Genomic DNA, 21384 nt, shown 5'->3' with positions numbered 1-21384 from the left:
AATTGGATTTACCGTCCAGAAGGAGAGCATCCTTTGGTTCCGTGGTGCTCCGGAATATCTTTCTATGAGGGCCTCCCAGGAGTGTAGTAGTTGGGGACTCTGTCCCACAGGTTGAAGACCAAATGAAGTAAACTACTTTAGACAAAGAAGTTATGTACTCACCATAATGTTCCATCTGAGTAGCTCTACTTCATTTGTTTTCAACCGTCCCCCTCCTTCCCCCGGACCTTGGCATATGAACAGCCTTCGGACTGTAGTTATAGGTTACAAGTACTTTTTCAGGTCAGGTTATCAGTATAAGGTTCAGCAAAGTCAATCTGGGGATGGAAGGCAGTAGAGGTGTATTATGGGTAAGGGGAGGAGTTTGGAGCTCACAGCTAATGCTAGTAAAGTTGCCGGCTCGGATCCGATACGGATCCATATCCCACAGGTTGAAGACAAATGAAGTAGAACTACTCAGATGGAACGTTATGGTGAGTACATAACTTCTTTTTTTATCTATTATAGTTAAAGTTGAGCTGCTCAGTTTGAGAGTATAATCCCAATATATGTACATCATTGATTACTATTGTAATATTGCAAACATATGGGAAGACTCCTGGTAAGGACACTGCTTGTCTAGCCAGTATACCAAAACATGGTGCCTTCCTGTCACACTTTATGACCAAGCATGACAGTGTGAAGTGGTATATAAGGTATTTATGAGTGCAAAAATCTTCTGAACTTTCTTGCTACCGTCCTGAATGGCCATGTTTTTGCTAAAGTTTGTCAGATGTATAGCCTGTGTCAGTTTTCATTGTGACTGGGTAGGTAGGTATCCCAATTGAGGAAGATTTCTGCTTCCTTTAATTTTTGACAGAAAAGTTATATTCTTTCATGTCAATAATGAAGAGTAAATGTGACTGTGGGGGGGCAGAAGTCATGCAAGAATAGGTAAACACTAAGTGCTTATTTTGACTAGACCTTAAATATAGCTATAAAGAGTATTCCGTTTGCAAGTCCCTTGTTCCTTAAACCTTGAGAAGTTTCTTAGCTTCTCTTGATATGTACTTAGAAAACCAAAGAATAAAGGAGTTCATGTGTACAAGGATGGCCTGTGAATCTCCCCAGTCAGGTGTACCTCAGTAGCTGTGTAAGAAGCTCAAGAAGCTGAAGCCTTCTGAAGCTTCTGTTGTATGGTGTGACCTGGATGTCTCTGCTATGACACTTGATGAGATCAAATATTGTCCAGTGTTATTTGCTGCTCTCACTGTCACGATCCCATTGGAGGCCAATAAAGTGTACCATGTAGACACTCCAGCATATCCAAGTTGATTTGGCCAGGAAGGGGAAACATGGCTGATCATCTCTGAGAGACCAGAGGGCATACCTCAAGTCTTAATAGCATTGCACAGTTATTGCACGCCACAGAGCTTAATCCAAGAGGAAGTTACCTGTACCATTACTGAGGTGTAAATCCTCCCTGATACATTTATGAAGATGCTCATAAGAAGAAGAATCAACAAGTTAGACAGACTTCTTTTGTTCCTTCTACTCCTAGGGACCCTCAAAAGTAGTGGCATGATTTTTACACGGGCTTTTCGAGACTATTCTGTCTGTAAAGTCTCCTCAGATTTTTATTCTCCTTCTTCTCCTCATAAGGGCTTAGGGAGTCTTTTTCGGAAGAAGAGGACTCTAAGTCACAGGTGGAATCCTTGACCTATTCTTCTAAGATCCATTCTATTGAAGTGTTTGAGTTAGAGGGTGAGTATATGATTACTCCTGATTCTGCCCTTGAGGAGCTTTTCTTTGGGGACATAGAACTGAAATAATCTCTAATTTTCAATGGGAGGATAAACAAATGTTTTGACATGCAAAGGCAGTATTATGACTTATTATATGTGGGTGTTCACAAACCTTCTGCAGTTCCTCCTCTGTTAGAGGCCTTAAAGGATACCTTTGCTGCAGCTTGTTTAAACACAGAGTCTCAAATTTCAGCTTCCAAAAAACTGGTTCTGTAAAGTCCCTGACACATATGTTTCTTTACAATAATCCTTCCCTAGATCCAGCAGTAACATCTATAGAATCTGACAATCCCACTAATCTACTCACATCTACTCATGCATTATCTAATAAAAAGGATACTATGTCTGTGGATTGGTACAGAAAGAAAGTCTACACTTCTACATTTTCTTTCTATGCCATAAACAACTAAGTACATTGAATTATGTATCTTTTATCAGTTCTGCATGATGTGAATAAGATAGTGACAGATATTCCTGAGTCAGACAATAAGTCATCCATTTTACCTCTTCTCAGTTCAGCCGCTCTGTTAAATGCAGTTATGATGCCACTGATGTATCTTGTATAGCAGCTGCTAATGAATCTGTTTTAAGGAGTTTGTCTTGGTAAAGGTTACAGTCTTTACTAGAAAACATCAAGTCTAGTTTAGTGGATACTCCTCTGGACAGGAAAAAGATCTCTTTTGCCCTGCAGCTGTTAAAATCTTTAAAAACCTGCAGGAGAGAGACAGAAGGGTAAAATTATGCAGAATTTTAAACAGATATTTCTATCCTCGATCCCGAAATTCCATTGTAAATACCTTCCAAAGATGGTCCATTTTTACAAAGGACCAGAAATCACAACTGAAGGGCAACAAATTTCCTAAAAAAGAAGTTTCAAGAGGAAACCAAATTAGACTGTAAGGTATTTAAAGGTTCCTTCTCAGAAAAGCCAGCCAGTTTGCAACTATCATTCTCTAGCCTCCCCTCTTCCCCTCTTCCACCTCAACCTATACCTTCTTTCTGTCTCAAGGAAACTTTCTCACTCCTTCCAGTGTGGAGTCTAATAACGTCAGATCAATGGGTCATCAGCATAATTGGGAAAGGTTAAAAACTAATCAGGATTCTTCCTTCAAGCCCCTCTAATATTCCTCTAGTGTTCCAAAACCAAGGACACCTGGTTTTACCTACTCTACAAGATTTGTACCATCAATACAACTGTAAACACGGTCCCTTTCTCCTAAATGAAAAGGGTCAATATTATAACAGCAAAGTCTTAAAACTTCGAATGTAATAATATCAAGCCCTATGCACCGAATGCTGAAAATAGCGAAGCTGCAGAATATCGAATACTTTCCTAGGGAAAGTATTCAGTGGGCTGTTTCTGCAGCTTTGCTAATTCCTCGACTGTGGAGCGAATGTTACGGACCGGGTTAAGGTAAGTGTGCGAACGAAGGTGAGTGTGTGATAGGAAACTTAGGGTTAGGGAGTGGGTAAATTGAGTGTGCGATAGGGACTTTAGGGTTAAGGAGTGGGTAAGGTGAGTATGCGATAGTTAGAGTCCTTAGGGTTAGGGTTGGGTTAAGGTAAGTGGATAGCTAGTAGTGTATGTATGGTTTAGTGTAGGATTTTGGGAAGTGTATGTGTGTGGATTATTTATTTTGGTGTGCTTGTGTTGTGTGTATGTTTGTCGGAACAGCAACATTTTTCCCTTGGAAAAAATTTGCTATTCTGACTGTTCGATTTTATGGTGTTTCGATCGAATGGGTTTGATATTATAACATTTGAAGTTTTAAGACTTCTATTTTATAATATAGACTCAAACAAAAATAGGGTCTTGTTTAAGATTCTTTCTGGTCCTGGAGACCCATTCTGGATTCATCAGTTCTCAATATCTTTTTAAGAGTGTCAGAATTCAAGATGCTGTCTTTGCAAACTCTTCTATGATTCTTCCATAAGCTTTCCTAGTTTCTCTGGACATTAAGGATGATTATCTTCATATTCCCATTCATCCAGATCACAAAATGTTTTTTAAGGTCTTGTGCTTTCAATTTCATTTTCAATTTCCTGATTTGCCCTTTGGTCTTTCTACAGCTCCAAGGGTATTTACCAAATGCCTGGCCCCTATCATAGTGTTGTGCAGGTAATACATATCTATCCAACTTGGAAGATTTTTTCCAGGCTTCTTCTAGTGAAATCTTTTTCTAGATCTCAAGTTCACTATGGACCTTCTTTTTCACTTGGATTTCACCCTGAACTTGAAAACTTATGTCTTTCTGCCTTCTCAGGGTCTTATTTTTCTAGGTTGCCATCTGAACAATATCTCCATGATTGCATTTCTTCCAGGGTACAAAATGCAGTCTCTAATCTCTATTTCCAGTCACTCTTTTTCTGAAAAATTGACCTCAGCAAGACAGGTATTGAGAGCCCTGGGGTACATGGCTTCAACCATGCAAATAATACCTTAAGCTGTAGTCGAAGCAAGGAAGATTCAGTCATACCTCAGTTCTATTTTGGCATAGCACTGCCACCCCCTGAACTTCCAAGTTCCTCTGTCTCCCTTCATGAAGAAGGAATTCCTATGGTGTATCACCCAGATAACACCTAATCCAAGACTGCCCTTTCTGATTTCCTCTCCTGGCCAGATGCTTCAGACCTTCTGTGAACATAAAAGTTCATGGCATATTATCAGGGCAGGACAGAAACAGCCACATACATGTCAAGGAAATAAAAGCCCTGATCCTAGATCTTCAGCCTTTACTTAATCTTTGGTCACCAAGAACCCACTGCCTTCTCGCAGACAATACTACTGTAATGTGTTACATCAGTAAACGGAGGGCCACAATCTTATCATCTCTGCATACTTGCTTTGATAGGCTGGGACATACTATTAAATACAACCATTTCCATTAGGCAGTTTACATTCTGTCAGAGATGAATAATGTGGTGAATTACCAAAGCAAATCTGGGGCAGTTCCTCATGTATATATATTGAACAGAGACTTCCTCCTGCAGTTTATCCATCAGTGGAATTGATCATGACTTTGAACAGATAGCTCAGCCTACTTTGCTCCAGAGCTGCTTTCCCTGAGGCTTGGAAAATGGACACCATGTCAGTCTCATGGACAGGGGAATGACTTTATGTTTTGATTGATTCTCACTTCTTTTCTACCTAGCCAAATGCATTTTACCACAAGTTACCCCACACACTGGATTTGCTCACTTAACAGAAGGGCTCTGTTATTCACTTAGTCATGCAAACTCTAAATTTGACAGTTTTGAATGATATGATTCTAATACTATTCGTGCACTGATTTGCTGAGGACATGCTGCAGGTACCACTGGAGGCTAGAAACCCACTAAAATAAAATGTTATGCTTGAAAATGGCAGAAATATTCTATTTGGTGCCTAATGATAGAACAGGACCATTAACATATGGGTACACTTGTTATTCTTTCCAATCTGTGTAAGCTTCATAATTTAGGAATGGCATATTATTCCATTAAATCAGTTATAAATCGAGAAAGATGGCAACAGCTGACATGACATCCCAACCCCATGTAGAAAATGTGAAAAAAGGGGATGATGATGATGATGATGATGTTATTCCATTAAAGCACATCTATTAGCCATTTCCTCCTGCTTGCCCTTGGATCTACCTCTTTCTGCAGGTTTTGAAGTCAGACAGTTCCTAAAAGGCATCCTTCATATCAAATCTCCACAAAAATGTATTCCTCCTCCTTGGGACCTGAATTAAGTCCTCCTTTTGAGCCAGACTTTTCTTCCTCCTATCTAATATGTTGTATCAGGAAGGCCTTCTTGCTCTTAGCCCTTCCTTCAGTAAAAAAAAAATCTCTGAATTGCAGGCCCTTATGCATTATCTTTGTTTCCTCATTTTCACAAAAACAGGGTTTCCCTTAGGATTAATACTTCTTTTTTACCTACATTTGTCTATGGCATATCTCTAAACCAGATTATTAACATTTACTTTCTTTCCTAATCCTCAAAATAAGAAGAAAGGAATTTTGCATTCCTTAGACATTCATAGAAATCTCAGACGTTATCTGGACAAAACTAAGGCTATTAGAAAATTGGCTCAGCATTTTGTCTCTTTCAGGACAAAAAAGCTAGGTTACCTATTTCTAAATGGAGCAGCTCTAGGTGGATTTCCTTGCCTATTTCTTTTCATCATTTTATCATTGCTAACTGATTTACTTTCTTTCCTAATCCACATAATTGTGCATTCCTTAGACATTTGCAGACATCTCAGACTTTATCTGGACAAAACTAAGGCTATTAGAAAATTGGCTTAGATATTTGTTTCTTATCAGGACACATAGCTAGGTTATCCTATTTCTAAACAGACTAGATTTCTTTGACTATTTATTTTTATCATCGTATCATCTCTGCAGACTTGCTTTGGCAGACTGGGAAATGTCTTCCATGCCAGGTCAAAATTCACTCTGCCAGGGATGTTGTTTCTTCTGGTGCCTTTTTCAAGCTCTGGACTCAGAATACATTCTAGAAGCTGCCATTTGGTCTTCCATTCGCACCTTTGAAAAACATTATAAAATTGATGCCCTTTCCAAGACAAGAATTGGCTTCACTAGATTAAAACCTCCAAGGAATTCTAGTCTCCATTTCTTCTCCTCAATTCTCCTCCTAGACATTCTAAAAAGGTTTGTGAGTCTTTCCTTATGTTGGTAATATTGCAGCAATGATCAATGAAGGACACAGTACAGCTGTGTTAGAACTTACTACAATAGTAGATGAGTAGATGTCAGAGTAAATCACTGTTGCATTATTGGCATCCTCCTTCCTTTCCCCTTGTTTTGTATCTATATAGTTTCTATTTTTGGCCTACGTAGACAAGCTTGACGTTCCTCTCCCCATATTTTTGTGCTGATTTTTTTTTCCTTATCTATTCTTCTTTGCCTCTTCCTTTTCATGGTCTACGGTAGAAAGCTGAACATTTTTTGGTCCATATATCCCTTAGGTACTGCTTTGAGCTCTTGCTGTTTAGACATATGTCAGATATATGGTACAGGAGGCATCCTAGCTTTGGTACACTGGTTAGACAATAGTACCCTTTATAAGACACCTCCCACATGTGAGCAATACTACAACAGTGATCTACTCAGATATGTAGTGTTATGGTAAGTTCTTAAAAAACTATACTTTATCTTTGTTACAAATTTTATAGTTCTTAAATATTTTGTACATTTTGAAGTTAATTTGATCCCCCTATCTCACCATTTGTTTTGAAATTGTTTAGAAAATCAAGAATTGAGTGCCTATTATTTTTTAATTATATGTGACATTAAGTCAACTTTAGAGATTCAAGACATGTATATTGATTTGTACTATAAGCCTGTTTTCCATATCCACATCATATGTACCCATATTTAACCATACATCTGACATATGTCTTAAGAGCAAGAGCTCAAAGCAGTACCTAAGGGATATATGGACCAAAACATGTTTAGCTTTCTACCATAGACCATGAAAAGGAAGATGGGTCCAGGGAAGTAAATAGTGTGGGAAGAAATTACCAGGGGATTGTTATGGCTAGGCTTGTATAGGCCCTAGGGCCAATAGCCTAGTACCAACCTATGAACCTATGAACCTATAAATCTGTTTTAAGCACTTTAGTAGCTTAGCATTTGATTCCGAAAGATCAAATCCCTATTTTTTAAGCTTAGTATTTTTTTGAAAGTTCAGACTATCTGTACATTGTGGTCTAAATGATAAATGGAATAATATGAAACCCCATGATTTTATCTTTGGGTATTTATATATACATTTTCCAAATGTTTTAATTTTGTTTATGTAAGTAGAATCAGTTGCAGTATTGATGTTTTTAAATAAGTATTCTGTTAATAACCATTTTATATTATTATCCAAGACTGGTGGTGTGTAGTGATATTTTTTCTTTATTTAACCAAATTGTTTCCAGCATTTTTTTTTCAAATGGCTGAATAGTCTGAAATTAACCATAAGGCTACTGTTTTAATAACTGAGGCTGTAACATAAGTTCCTAGATCAGGAAATCCTATTTCATCTTCTTTCTATTTTCATACATGATGTCCCAAAGTTGTTTTAGGTTTGTTGGAGTGCCAAAGGAACTTCAAACTAATTTTAATAAATTTCTTAATACGTTCTTTAGAAGCACTAAATAAGTTGTCTATGTAATCTATAGTATTTGAATAAAATAACCATTTTCATTAAAATCAGTCTTCTATAGAAATACTAACTTATTCCAATTATTTGTTTTAATATTGTCCAAAAAATTTCTAATTTATTCTTGCTATTTCTTTGCAATTTCATGTAAGAGTATCCCTTAATATTTCATTTCTTTATTTTCCTGTTTAAGTTCACAATTAGTTTCTATCAAATAATGTAACTCTTCATTAATTAATAAAGTGCAAGTTTTATATGCGATATCAGATCCTGGTGATAAATATTTTACTTAGTGTTTTACGTTTTTTTCTTTTTCTCAGTTACATCCAGATTGGGCTAAAGAAGAAAATACCAATACAGTCCAATGCAGAGGTATTGTTTTGTTATTAAATTTTAAAATATTTTAGGGAACTTCATTGTACTGTCATATTTTTGTATATTATACATTTTAGGATATATTGCTAATCTTGAACGCATTTTACATGAGCCACTTAACAAGCATGCCTTGCTGGATCCACTTATGTAACTGTTGATTATGGGCTATGTTTAATATATGCTTTTCTCTGTGTATTTTTGTTTTTTAACTATTGAGTCTATACTGAATCAAAGAAATGTGTTGCTTTTTATCCCAGTCTTCCAGCTTTAAAAATATATTGATTCGTTAATACTATGTGTGGTACTTTTACTGCTATTTATTCTTGGCCGAGAGAAACTCTGTTCTTAACCATCATGATTAATTTTCTTGCAAGCCTTGCTGTTTCCTACATAGTCATATCTCTATGTTACGCTGGTATTTGATAATGTCATACTTTTAACTATTTCCAGAATTGTTTTCTTAGATCTTGTCGGTCTTATCTTTTCCTTAAGATCCAGTTCTTGATTAGTTTGTGTATCTTGATTAAATTGCTAGCACAAAAACATTGTGCATCAAGGCCAGGACTAGTTATAGATGAACTGCATGATAAAGACTGTGTTTTGATCTACAAAGCCTACCTTTGCATATCTTATGACTCTTAGTAACTCATATAATACAAAGGGGAAAAAGTAACTTATGGGTCACCATTGAAGATGAACAGCAGTGTCCCATTCAAAAGTTGTCAAAGAGTAAAGATGGGAGTCAGAAAAGTAGTGCTCATTGTATAGGTTTAGTACAACAGGAATGGTCCCCACCAAGTCCTGCGCTGTCTAATTCTAATACTCAGTAACTCTGATCAAAGGATCATGCAGTCATGGGAATTACAAAGCAAGTTAAGTCATGGCATTATTTCCACCTTGCCCGTATCTTCCCCTTTGTAGAAGAGCAAAGCATATCAGGCCAGGGATGAACTATTCAATGCCCATCTAGCCATCAGGCTCTATCTTGAAGGATACAAGCGTGCTACTCTGTTTAACATGTAAGGGCAGTTTGTTCCAGCGAAAGGGTAAGGATTAGCTAATATGTCTTTCCCTCCTGTGTATTTTGTTTATATTTTAGTGGAAATTCTGTTCTAGTTCTAGTGTTTCTGGGGCTGTTTGTCTTATGGATGTGCAAGAAATAAAAGGTTTGGTCCTTAATGGCACAGAATGCAAGACATTGATCTCCAAACAGAGCCATGGAGCTAGGTTGACTGGTGTTCTGGGTGGTTCACTAGACTGGCACTTTCTCAACTCAAAGTAGATCAGACCAAAAAAGAAACTACTATACTCCGTTTCTATGCCTACTAACACACTAAGATACTAAATGCATTCATTAAAGACGCTGCAGTATCACTTGCACCTTCTTGTAGAAATGTACTGTTTCACAGTAATTTACATTTTTTGTTTGAAAAATACAGCATTACAGTCACCATACTACTGATTTAAGTAGTTTCCATATTCTGTATGCATATTGGCTCATTAATATTTACTTTTATGTTTTGGTGATTTTCTGTTAACATAAATCTTTTTTTAGAGAGCTCTCTCACCATTTGCTTAAGTAACAAAAGAAAGCTTTGTTAAAACATTTTAAAAGCTGGAAAGTCATACAATCACTCTCTGACTGTACACTGCACAATAAGAGGGGCTTTTGGGGTTTGAGCTTCCTTCTTGGTGGTTAGACAGTCAAGCTGAAAAAGAAAACTGACTTTACTTGCTTTACATACGATTTTCTTCAAGTGAAGGTCATTAGATGTCATTAAATATGTTTAAGAATACTTTACATACGATTTTCTTCAAGTGAAGGCCATTAGATGTCATTAAATATGTTTAAGAATACTTTCTTTTTGCCTGTAGAGATAAGTTCCTCACTGGAAGAGTGAACAGAGCATAGTGTGAGCTGCAGAAAGTTAAGTAATAATAAAACAAAGTGCTGAACATCGTTTCTCTGATGAAGCAATATTTGCACATATAAATTACAGATTACTCTGAATCATAATGGCTAAAGAAGTAGCTAAGTAATGTTTCAAGGTACATATTGTTATTGCAAAGATGTGCAACTGTTTTGTTTGAAAGCTGGTTGTTACGTAGGATATATCTTTACACACAATCATTATTCATTTTTTCTTCACAATGTTAATGTTTGTGTTTCAATCTTATTTTACAAATACTGTGTTATGCACTCATACACATGCACACGCACACACACAAATTACCAGACACACAGGGTAATCGTACATATTCTCAATTTTTTGCCCATTTCAGAGGTAGCAACCAAAGCATTGTAGCTCCAGGTTACCTTTTTAGGGCCTGAATTTTAATAGCATGTTTTGAAATGAATGATTTTCTTAGCTGTACAATTTTGTTAGCACATATTAGCTAAAGCAAGAATGTATATGCATTAAACATTTAGATAAGGTTATTAACACAGGGCATCTGAAATGTGTCATGCATTATACTGACTATTATGAGCTGGCAAAATATATTAGGGCTGAAATTAAATGCTCCATGCAGCTTACAGGAGAATGTATTTTTGCATTGTACAAAAAAACACATAAAGAAGTTAAGAAGGTTTGTAAAGGAAATGTGCTTCAGTAAAGGCCCCCTTCAGCCCCATACCCAACTCTGAGATTGTACAATAGCAGTGTAAGAGCAAATTCCATTACCCCACTGTACCATGTTCCCATGCAAAAAACTGCTGGCAAAATTTCCATTGAAAACAATATGAGTGTTCATTGTTATTCATAGCCTGAAAAATATGTCCATTACTATGCACGTTTGCTTTTTATATGTGTGTGTGTGTGTGTGTGTGTGTGTGTGTGTGTGTATATATATATATATATATATATATATATATATATATATATATATGTCTACTTTATATATATATATATATATATATATATATATATATATATATATATATATATATATACATATAAATATATATATACACACACAAAAAAATACACATTTTATATATATATATATATATATATATATATATATATATATATATATATATATATATATATATATATATATATATATATATATATATATACACACACACACACACACACATATATATATATATTTTTTCATGTGTGTGTGTGTGTGTGTGTGTGTATATATATATATATATATATATATATATATATATATATATATATATATATATATATATATATATATATATATATATATATATAAAACTGCGGTGGTGGTGCTGTGGTAGCGTTGTCGCCTCTCAATAAGACGCTGTCCGGTTTGATTCTCAGCTAGAGCGTCTTTTGAGTGGAGACTTGCGTGAATGGGCGCACCTTCGTTGAAGGTTGTGCATCAGGGTTAGCAACTCGTCACCTAAAAATCTACTACTAATCATTAGCGGACCAGAGTTCCGCTGTGGCGACCCCTAACCAGGAAAAGCCGAAAGACACAACAACAACATATATATACACACATAGATGAAGTCCTTGCTACAATTAAAGGCTGAAAGCGCAAAGTACTGGCTCTTGAGTTTTCTGTTCCATTGTTTTGTCCTATTTTTTATATATAAGAAGCTCTTTTGGTATATTTATTTATCTTCTTTGTAATTCAGAAAGTTTTGGTTAAAAATATATGTGTGTGTGCAAGTGTGTGTGTGTGCGTGTGTGTGTGTGTGTGTGTGTGTGTGTGTGTGTGTGTGTGTGTGTGTGTGTGTGTGTGTGTGTGTGTGTGTGTGTGTGTGTGTGTGTGTGTGTGTAGTTACAGGAGATTTAGTCAGCACAGTTGGTACTATTTCTAATTTTACTTATAAGAAATGTATTAATTTGTCTTCTTTTTTTAATCAATCTGCTAATGCTACATACACTTCCAATATTATTGAGTGGTTACACTTATAGTTCTCAATCTTATAAATATTGTTGGTTTATATCTAATAGTGTTTCAGTAATTATGAGACACTCTGAGTGTTAGAGCATACTAGCAGGTGCACTTGTAAATCAATGAATGTGGTGTATTTTGCATATTGTGTCTCCTGCCCAGCTTTTTATATAGGTAACACTAATAAGAAGCTGGCAGAGAGAATTTTTGAATATATTTTAGCCATTAAAACAAAGACATAAATTATACCTTGGCTAAACATGCCACTGTTTGTGTGCTTTTTAAAAATATTTTTTTGTTCTAGACAAATTAATTGGTAGTAATTGTGGAGTAGACCTTTTTAGTTTAATTGAATAAGGAGAAACATTTGAAGATTGCTTTAGAAGCAGATAGATTTCCATATTTGAATGAACATATCGGTATCAAATGTTTTTAAAAGTTTAATATTCTTAATATATTTAAATGTAAATATTAGATGTGTATTGCATTAATTTTACGATAATTATTTTAATTCCTTTTGTATTGTCATTGGTGTTTTTTACACATGATTATGATCTAAAACATTTAAATTAACTCAGATATTTTCAGTGTAGTGGTCAGATGAAATTTTATTATTTAAAGAATGAAAGTATTTCCCCAGGATTCATGAAGCTTGGCGCAAGGACGGTTTTAGCCTTGCGCCGAGCGTCCTCATTACAGATGGTGCAGCAGCGCCATATGAATATTTATGAGGGCACGCCGCCGCACCCTTGACGTACACAGGAAACAGTGCAGTACAAGTGCTCTACGGAGGCGTAAAATTCCCCGACAGTTGCACAATCTACTATGCTTACTATTAGAGCCCGCCCCTAATAGTAAGCCAGTTATTCAGTGTCCATGGATACCGAAATGTATGCTAAGCATACAAGAGTATCCACGAACAGTGAAATAAAATTGAAGTAGTAAACACATAAGCACGTAGTGGAATGTTGAGCCCCATCCCTAGAACTTTCACAGTTAGATTCCCCGTGTCCCTATTTTACATTTGTATTGCTGCAATATCGAAAGTGTAAGCAAATTAGCTTGACAAGCCTTATCTGCAAAGCCATGGAGAGGATCATAATGGAACTCATAAATAAAGACATAGGGAACTTGCAGACTTTGGATCCAACCCAGTTTGGCTTTGTCAAAGGCAGATCCTGCCTCTTAAACTTGGTTGACTTTTTCGAGACAGTCACCAAGGCCATTGATGAGGGAAAGGCAGTCCATACAGCCTACCTCGACCTGGCAAAGGCCTTCGACACAATACCCCACTCAGGTATCATCGAAAAACTCATCAGCTTGAATGTAAACCCATACATCACAAGATGGGTTGCAAACTGGCTAAGTGACAGAACCCACAGGGTCAGAGTTGCTGGAGCCATGTCAGACTCAAAGCCTGTCACAAGTGGTGTCCCACAGGGCTCAGTCCTGGGTCCACTCTTGTTCGGCATCTACTTTTCTGAAGTACAAGCAAACACAGGAGGGTTATGGCTGACAAAGTTTGCAGATGACTGCAAACTGGGCGCCATAGTCGAAAACACATCTGACACAGATATCCTCCAGAAGGGCCTCACAGAAACGGATAACTGGTGCCAGAGCCATGGCCTGAAGTTAAACGCCAAAAAATGCATAGTCATACCCTTCGGGAAAAACAAGGTTACCCCTAGCTACCATATAGGTGGCAATCCACTGAGCACAGAAGAAGTCATCAGGGATCTGGGGACCCAAGTTGACAGTAGCCTTTCGTTTGACACTCATGTTGCTAAAGTAGTTAGGAAAACCTTCTATATCGCCCACCTGATCATGAAGGGATTCACATCTAGATCAAGGGAGGTCATCGTCCCCTGTACTCATCACTCATTAGACCTATGATTGAGTACAATGCCCGCTCGAATGTATCTGACCAGACACCTGCTGCAGCTTCAAAGGCCCCAAAAGTTCCTCACCAAAAGGATAAAGGGTCTCAAAAATATGTCTTATGCTGCCCGACTGAAAGAACTCCAGCTCTATTCAGTCTCATACCGCTTGCTCAGAGGTGACCTGTGCCTGACATATAAGGCCATGTCAAACCCAGATTTGATGAATATGCTTCACCTCAAAAATCTAGATCCCTCAGAACCACAAGGGCGGGAGACTTAAACCTTGACACGGTTATAAATAGAACGTGCTGGAGGGACAGATTCATCACCCAGAGACTCCCTATGCTGTGGAACAAAATCCCGGTACATGTGAGGCAGAGCACCTCGCTGGCCTTGTTCAAGAGGAATCTTGACCAATGGATGGGAGATCGCAGATATACCCCAGGGATTACTTCAGTGTCACTGCTTGACAGAGGCACAGAAAAATGATAGGCATAGTTTTTATTCAAACTAAAGGGGTGGCGAAAGCCACATAACTATGGGCTAGGCTTATAAATGCCCTTGGGCAGATAGCCTAGTATGAACCTATGAACCTATGAACCTATAAATCACAGCGTGTTTGCTCGTCGCTGCCCTCTGCCGTGCGTAGCTTACACATCAAAATCATTCAGATAGAGAAAAACATGCAGAATCAACTTAAATGTCAATAGTGTAGTGGTTAGAGCATCTGCCTACAGAACAGACATTCATGGTTCGAGTCCAACTATAGCACATATCATTTTCCATGTGGAATGAATGTCGTTTTGCTGTAAAACCGACATAATAACATGTAAATGTGAACATGAGTATCCCATGAGATGTTTAACTAAATTTCATTCAATCAAAGTGGTACTGTCATAATGAATAAGGCACTAGTAAGCAGGTTTAAGCACAAATAAGCAGCAGTAAACATATATAAGTACCAGTAAGCAAGTCTGATTGTGCTTGCGTGGGTGTAAGCAGTGCCCAGCATAGGAAATGTATATAAGTATGTTTGTTTATGTCTTTCAGCTTTTCCCAGTTAGGGGTCGCCACAGCGGAACTCAGGTGCGCTAATGATTGGCAGTAGATTTTTACGTGCCGAGTTGCCAGCCCTGATGCACAACGTTGTAACAATAAAGCATACAAAAGGAATGAGAAGGGAATCAACAGCAACTCCAGTATTATATAGTGCTGTCAGCGTATGTCATATCACGCTGGGTAGAAGTGAGCAAAGCACTGCTACTCACACCACAGGCAGGATATTACCAGTGGGAGTAACATTGTTGATCTGCTAAGTCTTCTTTAAAATCAGAGGGTAGTCCCTTGTCGGACTACACAAAAATTGATAGGATGATTGGCCATCCAACCATTTCACAAGCAAGGGCAGGTATGTTCAAGGACTAAATGGTGGGAGAGCCTGATAATGCATGGGTTGGGACAACATACATGTAGTGCCCCTAACACTTGGGAGAGGGCAATGTGTGGAGGTGTGCCATGGCTGCGATAGCAACTGGACAATGGATGGTATGCGTGTATTTTGAACTCGGGTGGGGTGGAAGAATTATGGGTATGAAATTATGGATCCAAGCGTGTCAGGGTTGAATGGGCTGGCTCTTACTGGACCGCCTCATGGAGGTCAGCGAGTTCGTTGTAAGTATATATGCATACACACATGCATACATCTATATGTAGAAGTACATTCCCTGTAACACATTCATTCTATTTGCAGAAATAAATAACATGAATGTGCCCTTACATACCTCGACAGTAGATAGAATAATAGGTTGTGCATAAAAGGGAAGGGACGAAACTGCTAAAACGCTGAAGTGTGTACAATGTCCAAAGTCAGTGCTTTGCTGAAAAAATCAAATGTGAGGACTTTCTCACACATGGAATCATTCCTGTGATCTGCCTGCTATGGCAACGCCAATTACTAAACCGGTCTATTTGTAAAAGAATTACGCTGAACTCGTACATAATTAGCTCTCATGTGTAATGTGTGCATTACCACATAGTCATACTTATTAATTTATTGTAGTGTCATGTTAACGGGAGTAAGGATGTAATGAAGTATAGAGTCTAATCTTGAAATAAAGACATGCGTGTCCCGTGTGGGACAACCCAAAAAATTGCGAATAGTGTCCTATTGGTCGCTCATGTCACCAATGTTTGTAAACTAAAGGTTTGGGATTTCTGAGGATACGTGGAGTGAGTCAACCGATGGGATGGGTCTACAGGAGTAGGGAGTGGCCAATGTGTAGTGGTGTGGATACACCACAAATCCAACTGGAGAATGGATGACTGCAGTGTTAGTGAAGTGTTGGGGTGGGTTTTTGGGGAACTAGGAGTCATGGGTATATGGGTATATATGCAAATGAAGCAGCACAGCAATAGTGTATTGGTTAGAGCATCCACCTAACGAACAGACATTCCCGTTCCGAATCCCACTGCAGCACATACCATTTTCCATCGGTAATCTGTATATGAACATATTTCGACATCTGTCTGCTGTATAACCTGCAAAATAACAATTAAAAGTGAACTGGAGTGAAGTGTCAGTGTCATAACGAATAAGGCACTAGTAAGCAGGTTTAAGCATATATAAACACCAGTAAGCATGTGTAAGCGCGTTTGCGCAGGGTATGCATTAGTTTACAGACACACACACACACACACACACAGATATATATATATATATATATATATATATATATATATATATATATATATATATACACACACACACACACACACATATATATATATATATATATAGTTGCAGAAATATACATATATGTATATATAATATATATTTATATATATATATATATGTATATATATATATATATATATCTGTGTGTGTTCGTAGATATACACAGATATACAACTATGATAGGAAACAGCACACAAGAATGCTATATGTTCACAGGCTATGCCAATGGAAGCAAGAAACATGAAACACGTAGCATGTCCTTCCACCCCCCCCCCCAGCTGGACACAGGAAACATACACACAAATAGTCCACTGCTCCCCAGACCACAGGCAGGATGCAACCGGGGGGGTACAAAGTGCACCCGTGAAGTCTAATCTTGGAACACAGACAGGAGCCCCAAAAATTGACATAAGACCAAAGGAAGGTGCTACATCAACCATTTTGGGTGGGGTGTGTACATACCCGGAATACAAGGGTGGGAAAGCCTGATGACCCATGGGTCGAGACAATGTATGACATGGGTCCCGTGAAGTGGAGAGTGGGCAGTTTGTAGTGGTGTATTCATACCCGACCAGTACCCAGAGTAAGGATGGGTGCTGTAGAGGAGGTGCGGGTGGGGGAACTATGGGTAACTAGTTATGGGTCTAGGTGTGCAGGTGTTGGCTGATGTGGGCCTATATGGACAGCCCCAGGGATGTAAGCAAAAGTGTTCATTGGGCAGAGGGGTCACCCAATGAGAAGCCACACCCGCTACGAGTCCCACTGCAGAATAGTGTAATCTACATGGCAAGGAATGGAATAACCAGATGTAGATGTATATATGTAGAGGTATGTGTGTGTATATCTACCCATAGTGACATAGAGATATACCTCTCCCTCTCTGTAGTACAAGCAAGACAGCAATATATAAATATATACGTGTATGCATACATATACAGATATATCTGTATATAGTAATGTATATATATATATATATATATATATATATATATATATATATATATATTTATATATATATATATATATATATATATATATATACACATGTGACTGTAAATATAAACATGTATATAGCTAGGATATGATACAGCAGTTACGAATTACATATGTTCACAGGCTGTGCATATGGGTGAGGGGTCCAGTCAACAAACGAGTAACACGTAGCATCGACCCACCCCCCCACCCCACCCCAGCTAGGCAGGTGAGTCATACAGACACACAATAAAAGTAAACACACCACTGCTTCCCAGACTACCAGCAGGATACTACCAGTGGGAGAGACCTGCCAGGTCTAATCTTGAAACAAAGACATCAATGTTCCTTGTGGAACACCCCAAAAATTACTGATCATTGGAGTCATTCCCTGTAATGATTCATCAAACCAGGCTGTAGACATACATGGACCAGTAGGTTGTGCAAGCCTGATAACCCATGGGTCGACACAACATACGACATGTGTCCCGACATGCGGAGAGTGGGCAGTGTGTAGTGGTGTGTTTATACCCCACCTGCACCCACAGTAAGGATGAGTGCTGTAGAGGAGGGGCAGGTGAGGGAACTATGGGTATGCAATTATGGGCCTAGATGTGCAGGTGTTGGCTGGTGCAGTCGTATTAGGACCACCCCGGGGATGTAAGTAATATTCCGAAATGGGCATAGCTTACGCCCATACCTCTCAACCCCTAAGAGCAAATCCACTGGACAGGACATAAACCATTGGGGGAACAAATAGGGACCATACCTCTCAACTGTCCCTGATTAACAGGGACATCCCTGATTTTGACTCAAATTCTAACTGTATCCCACTTAATCCCTCCTAAAACTAGTGACTTTTGGAGGAAAGGTGGTGAATTACACGTAATGAATAATGACAACAATTAAGAGTTATAAACTTCATTTACCTCAGAAATTTTTATTTATTTATTTATTTATTTATTTATTTACATTTGTTGACCGGGCTAGTCTAGCTGGATACATATCCCTTTTCAGTAGAGGCCCGAGGAGAAAAGCTCCAACATAAGTAAATTAATACATTCAAAATATTATAAAAAAGATTAGTTTTACATTACAAAATAAGACATGAAAAAAATAAATTGTGAATAAAGTAACGTTTCATTAGAGTAGAAGTAAAAAAATTAAACAAGTCTTAATGCTTTAGTAGGGTTCATGTGAAGTCAATCAAAAACTAAAACAATTTAACATTAGGAAACATGTTATAGTGTTGTTCATAAGATATGGGAGGGTAATTGATTAAGGAAGCAGGAAAGTAAGAACCAGGGGAGGGGAGAGATGAAAAGTAGATTCAATCAGGCTTTGAGCAGGGGCAAAGCCAATGTATTTTAAGGTGGTCTCTAAGATGTTTTTTAAAGATTACAGAGGATGAGAGTGAGGTGAGTGTATTTGGAAGTTTGTTCCAGATTCTACTCACAACATTGGAGAAGAGGGAATCGCCTGCTTTGTTATTAGAAGGGTTGCAGGCAATAAGAAGTTTATTAGCTGAGCGTAGTGTAGAAAGATTTTTATAAGGGGAGATCAGATTAGTAAGGATGGGAGTATTAGAGGGATGGTGCAGGATTTGTTGTGCAATCACAAGTTGATTGTATTGTAGTTGGTTTTGTAGTTCTAACCATCTGAGTTGTTTAAGGTTAAGGCAGTGATGAGTTCTGTATGGAGAGCCAGTAGCAAATCTGGTTATGTTATTGTAGCTAGTTTCAAGTTTGGTGAGATTATGCTTAGATAGGTTGGTGTAAATGGCAGAAGCATAGAAAAGGGTGGAAGTAAGGTGAGTCTGGGCTATGGATTTCTTAGCTAGAGGTGTAAGGAAGGGTTTTATTCTATACAGGGAGCCTAATTTTTATTAACAGTTTTATAATATTATTAACATGGGCATCGAAGGTGAGGTTATGGTCAATAGTTAGTCCAAGTAGTTGGGCAGTAGAATTGGGGGAAATGCAGGTTCCATTGTCAGAGGTAATAGTGAAGTGGAACTGAGGAGATTTTATAGTGGGAGTAAAGAGTAGTAGCTTAGTTTTCTTAGGGTTAAGAAGAAGGCAGCGTTGTGTGAACCAGTTTTCAACTGTGTTAAATACATTTTGTGTAAGGGTGTGGAGAGAGGAAGAAGATTTGGCAGTACAGATAAGAGTAGAGTCATCAGCGTATTGTATACAGGTGGATTGTGGAAAACAGTATGGAGATCATTAATAAAGATGGAGAAAAGAAGAGGGCCTAGGATAGAACCTTGAGGAACTCCAGTGCTTACTGGGAGGTATGTGGATAGATTATTATCCCAGAGTACTGCTTGTTGTCTGTTTTCCAGATAAGATTTGAACCAAAGGATTGCTTGTGGGTCAAGAGATTGGGCTTTAGCACATTGATAAGTAGGTTATGATTGACCATATCAAAGGCTTTGGAAAGGTCAATAAATAGGGCAGCTGAGAGACAGTTATTGTTACGATTCCTATTTATGCAATCAGTAAAAGTTAAAAGGGCAGAAGTAGTGCTATGAAAGGGCCTAAATCCATGTTGGCAGTTAGCAAGCAAGTTGTTTTGGAGAAGGTGCTGGAGTAGCTGATGGTGAATACATTTTTCCATAATTTTGGCTAGTGGGGAGAGTAGAGCAATAGGACGGTAGTTGGAGATCTCAGTAGATTTACCACCTTTGTGCAGAGGGATTGTATGAGAGAATTTCCAAATAGAGGGGATGTAGGCTTCAGAGATGGATCTATTTATCAGGATAGAAACAGGGTATGCTATGGCTTTGGCTCCAATTTGAAGGTATTCTGCTGGGAGGCAATCAGCATAGGGAGTGCAGGGTTTGAGTTTTTGAAGGAGTTTGCAGATAAAGGAGATGGGAACAGGTTGCAGATGAAGGGGGGGAAAGGGACAATTTGTGTGTTGTGTAGGAGTGGGGGACATGGGAACTAGAGTTTGAGTTAATGTTTGAATAGTTTCAATGAAGTAATTGTTAAAGGCATTAGCTATTTGCAGAGGATTACTACTTGGAATAGAGCAGGGGAAGGAGTTGTGGCATGTCCTGGTTTGAGAAGTTTATTAATGCCAGACCAGAATTTTTTAGGATTATTGGAGTGTGAATGTTGCAGGTGGGAGTAGTAGTTTTTTTTGTCTGCAATTATATCCTTTTTGACAGCATTTCTTAGTTGCTTAAAGTGTAGATGATCAACAGAGTTTTTAGAGGTTCTCCATCTTGCCCATATTTTATTTCAAGAAACATTTTTTCTTTGGTATTTTTGTGAGCCATGGGGCTATTTTGTCCTGATTCTAGAGGAGCGGAAAGGAGCGTGGTTATTTAGAATATGAAGGAAAGTAGAATTGAAGTAAGAGATTGCTTCATCTAGATTAAGTAGTTTCAGAGATGACCAGTTACATGCATTTAGTTCATTAATAAAGTTCTCAGCATGGAAATGTTTTTTAGAACGATAGGTGAGAAAATTGTCCTTTTTTGGGCTATATTTCTTTTGTTTAGTGATAAAGGTTAGCATGTGATCACTAATGTCATCTGGGAGAGATCCTACCTTATAGGAATCTGGGTGACTATTTATAAGGATCCAGTCA

General features: G+C 38.0%; 1 protein-coding gene across 2 annotated transcripts in view; it reads left to right on the top strand.

Annotated features, from left to right (window-relative positions):
• DCDC2 (doublecortin domain containing 2) overlaps positions 1 to 21384 on the top strand; it is a 1207165-nt gene that overhangs the window by 134629 nt on the left and 1051152 nt on the right. For both annotated transcript variants that reach the window (XM_044065744.1, XM_044065743.1), the window contains exon 2: positions 8262 to 8313. In XM_044065744.1, the coding sequence (XP_043921679.1) occupies positions 8262 to 8313 (52 nt within the window). The remainder of the gene's footprint in view (positions 1 to 8261; positions 8314 to 21384) is intronic.

This window comes from Protopterus annectens, chromosome 3.part0, assembly GCF_019279795.1.
Source record: "Protopterus annectens isolate FY-2018-M chromosome 3.part0, PAN1.0, whole genome shotgun sequence".
Classification (NCBI taxonomy): Eukaryota; Metazoa; Chordata; order Ceratodontiformes; family Protopteridae; genus Protopterus; species Protopterus annectens.
The sequence above is the reverse complement of the archived record's forward strand: the minus strand, read 5'-3'. Positions and strand labels throughout refer to the sequence as shown.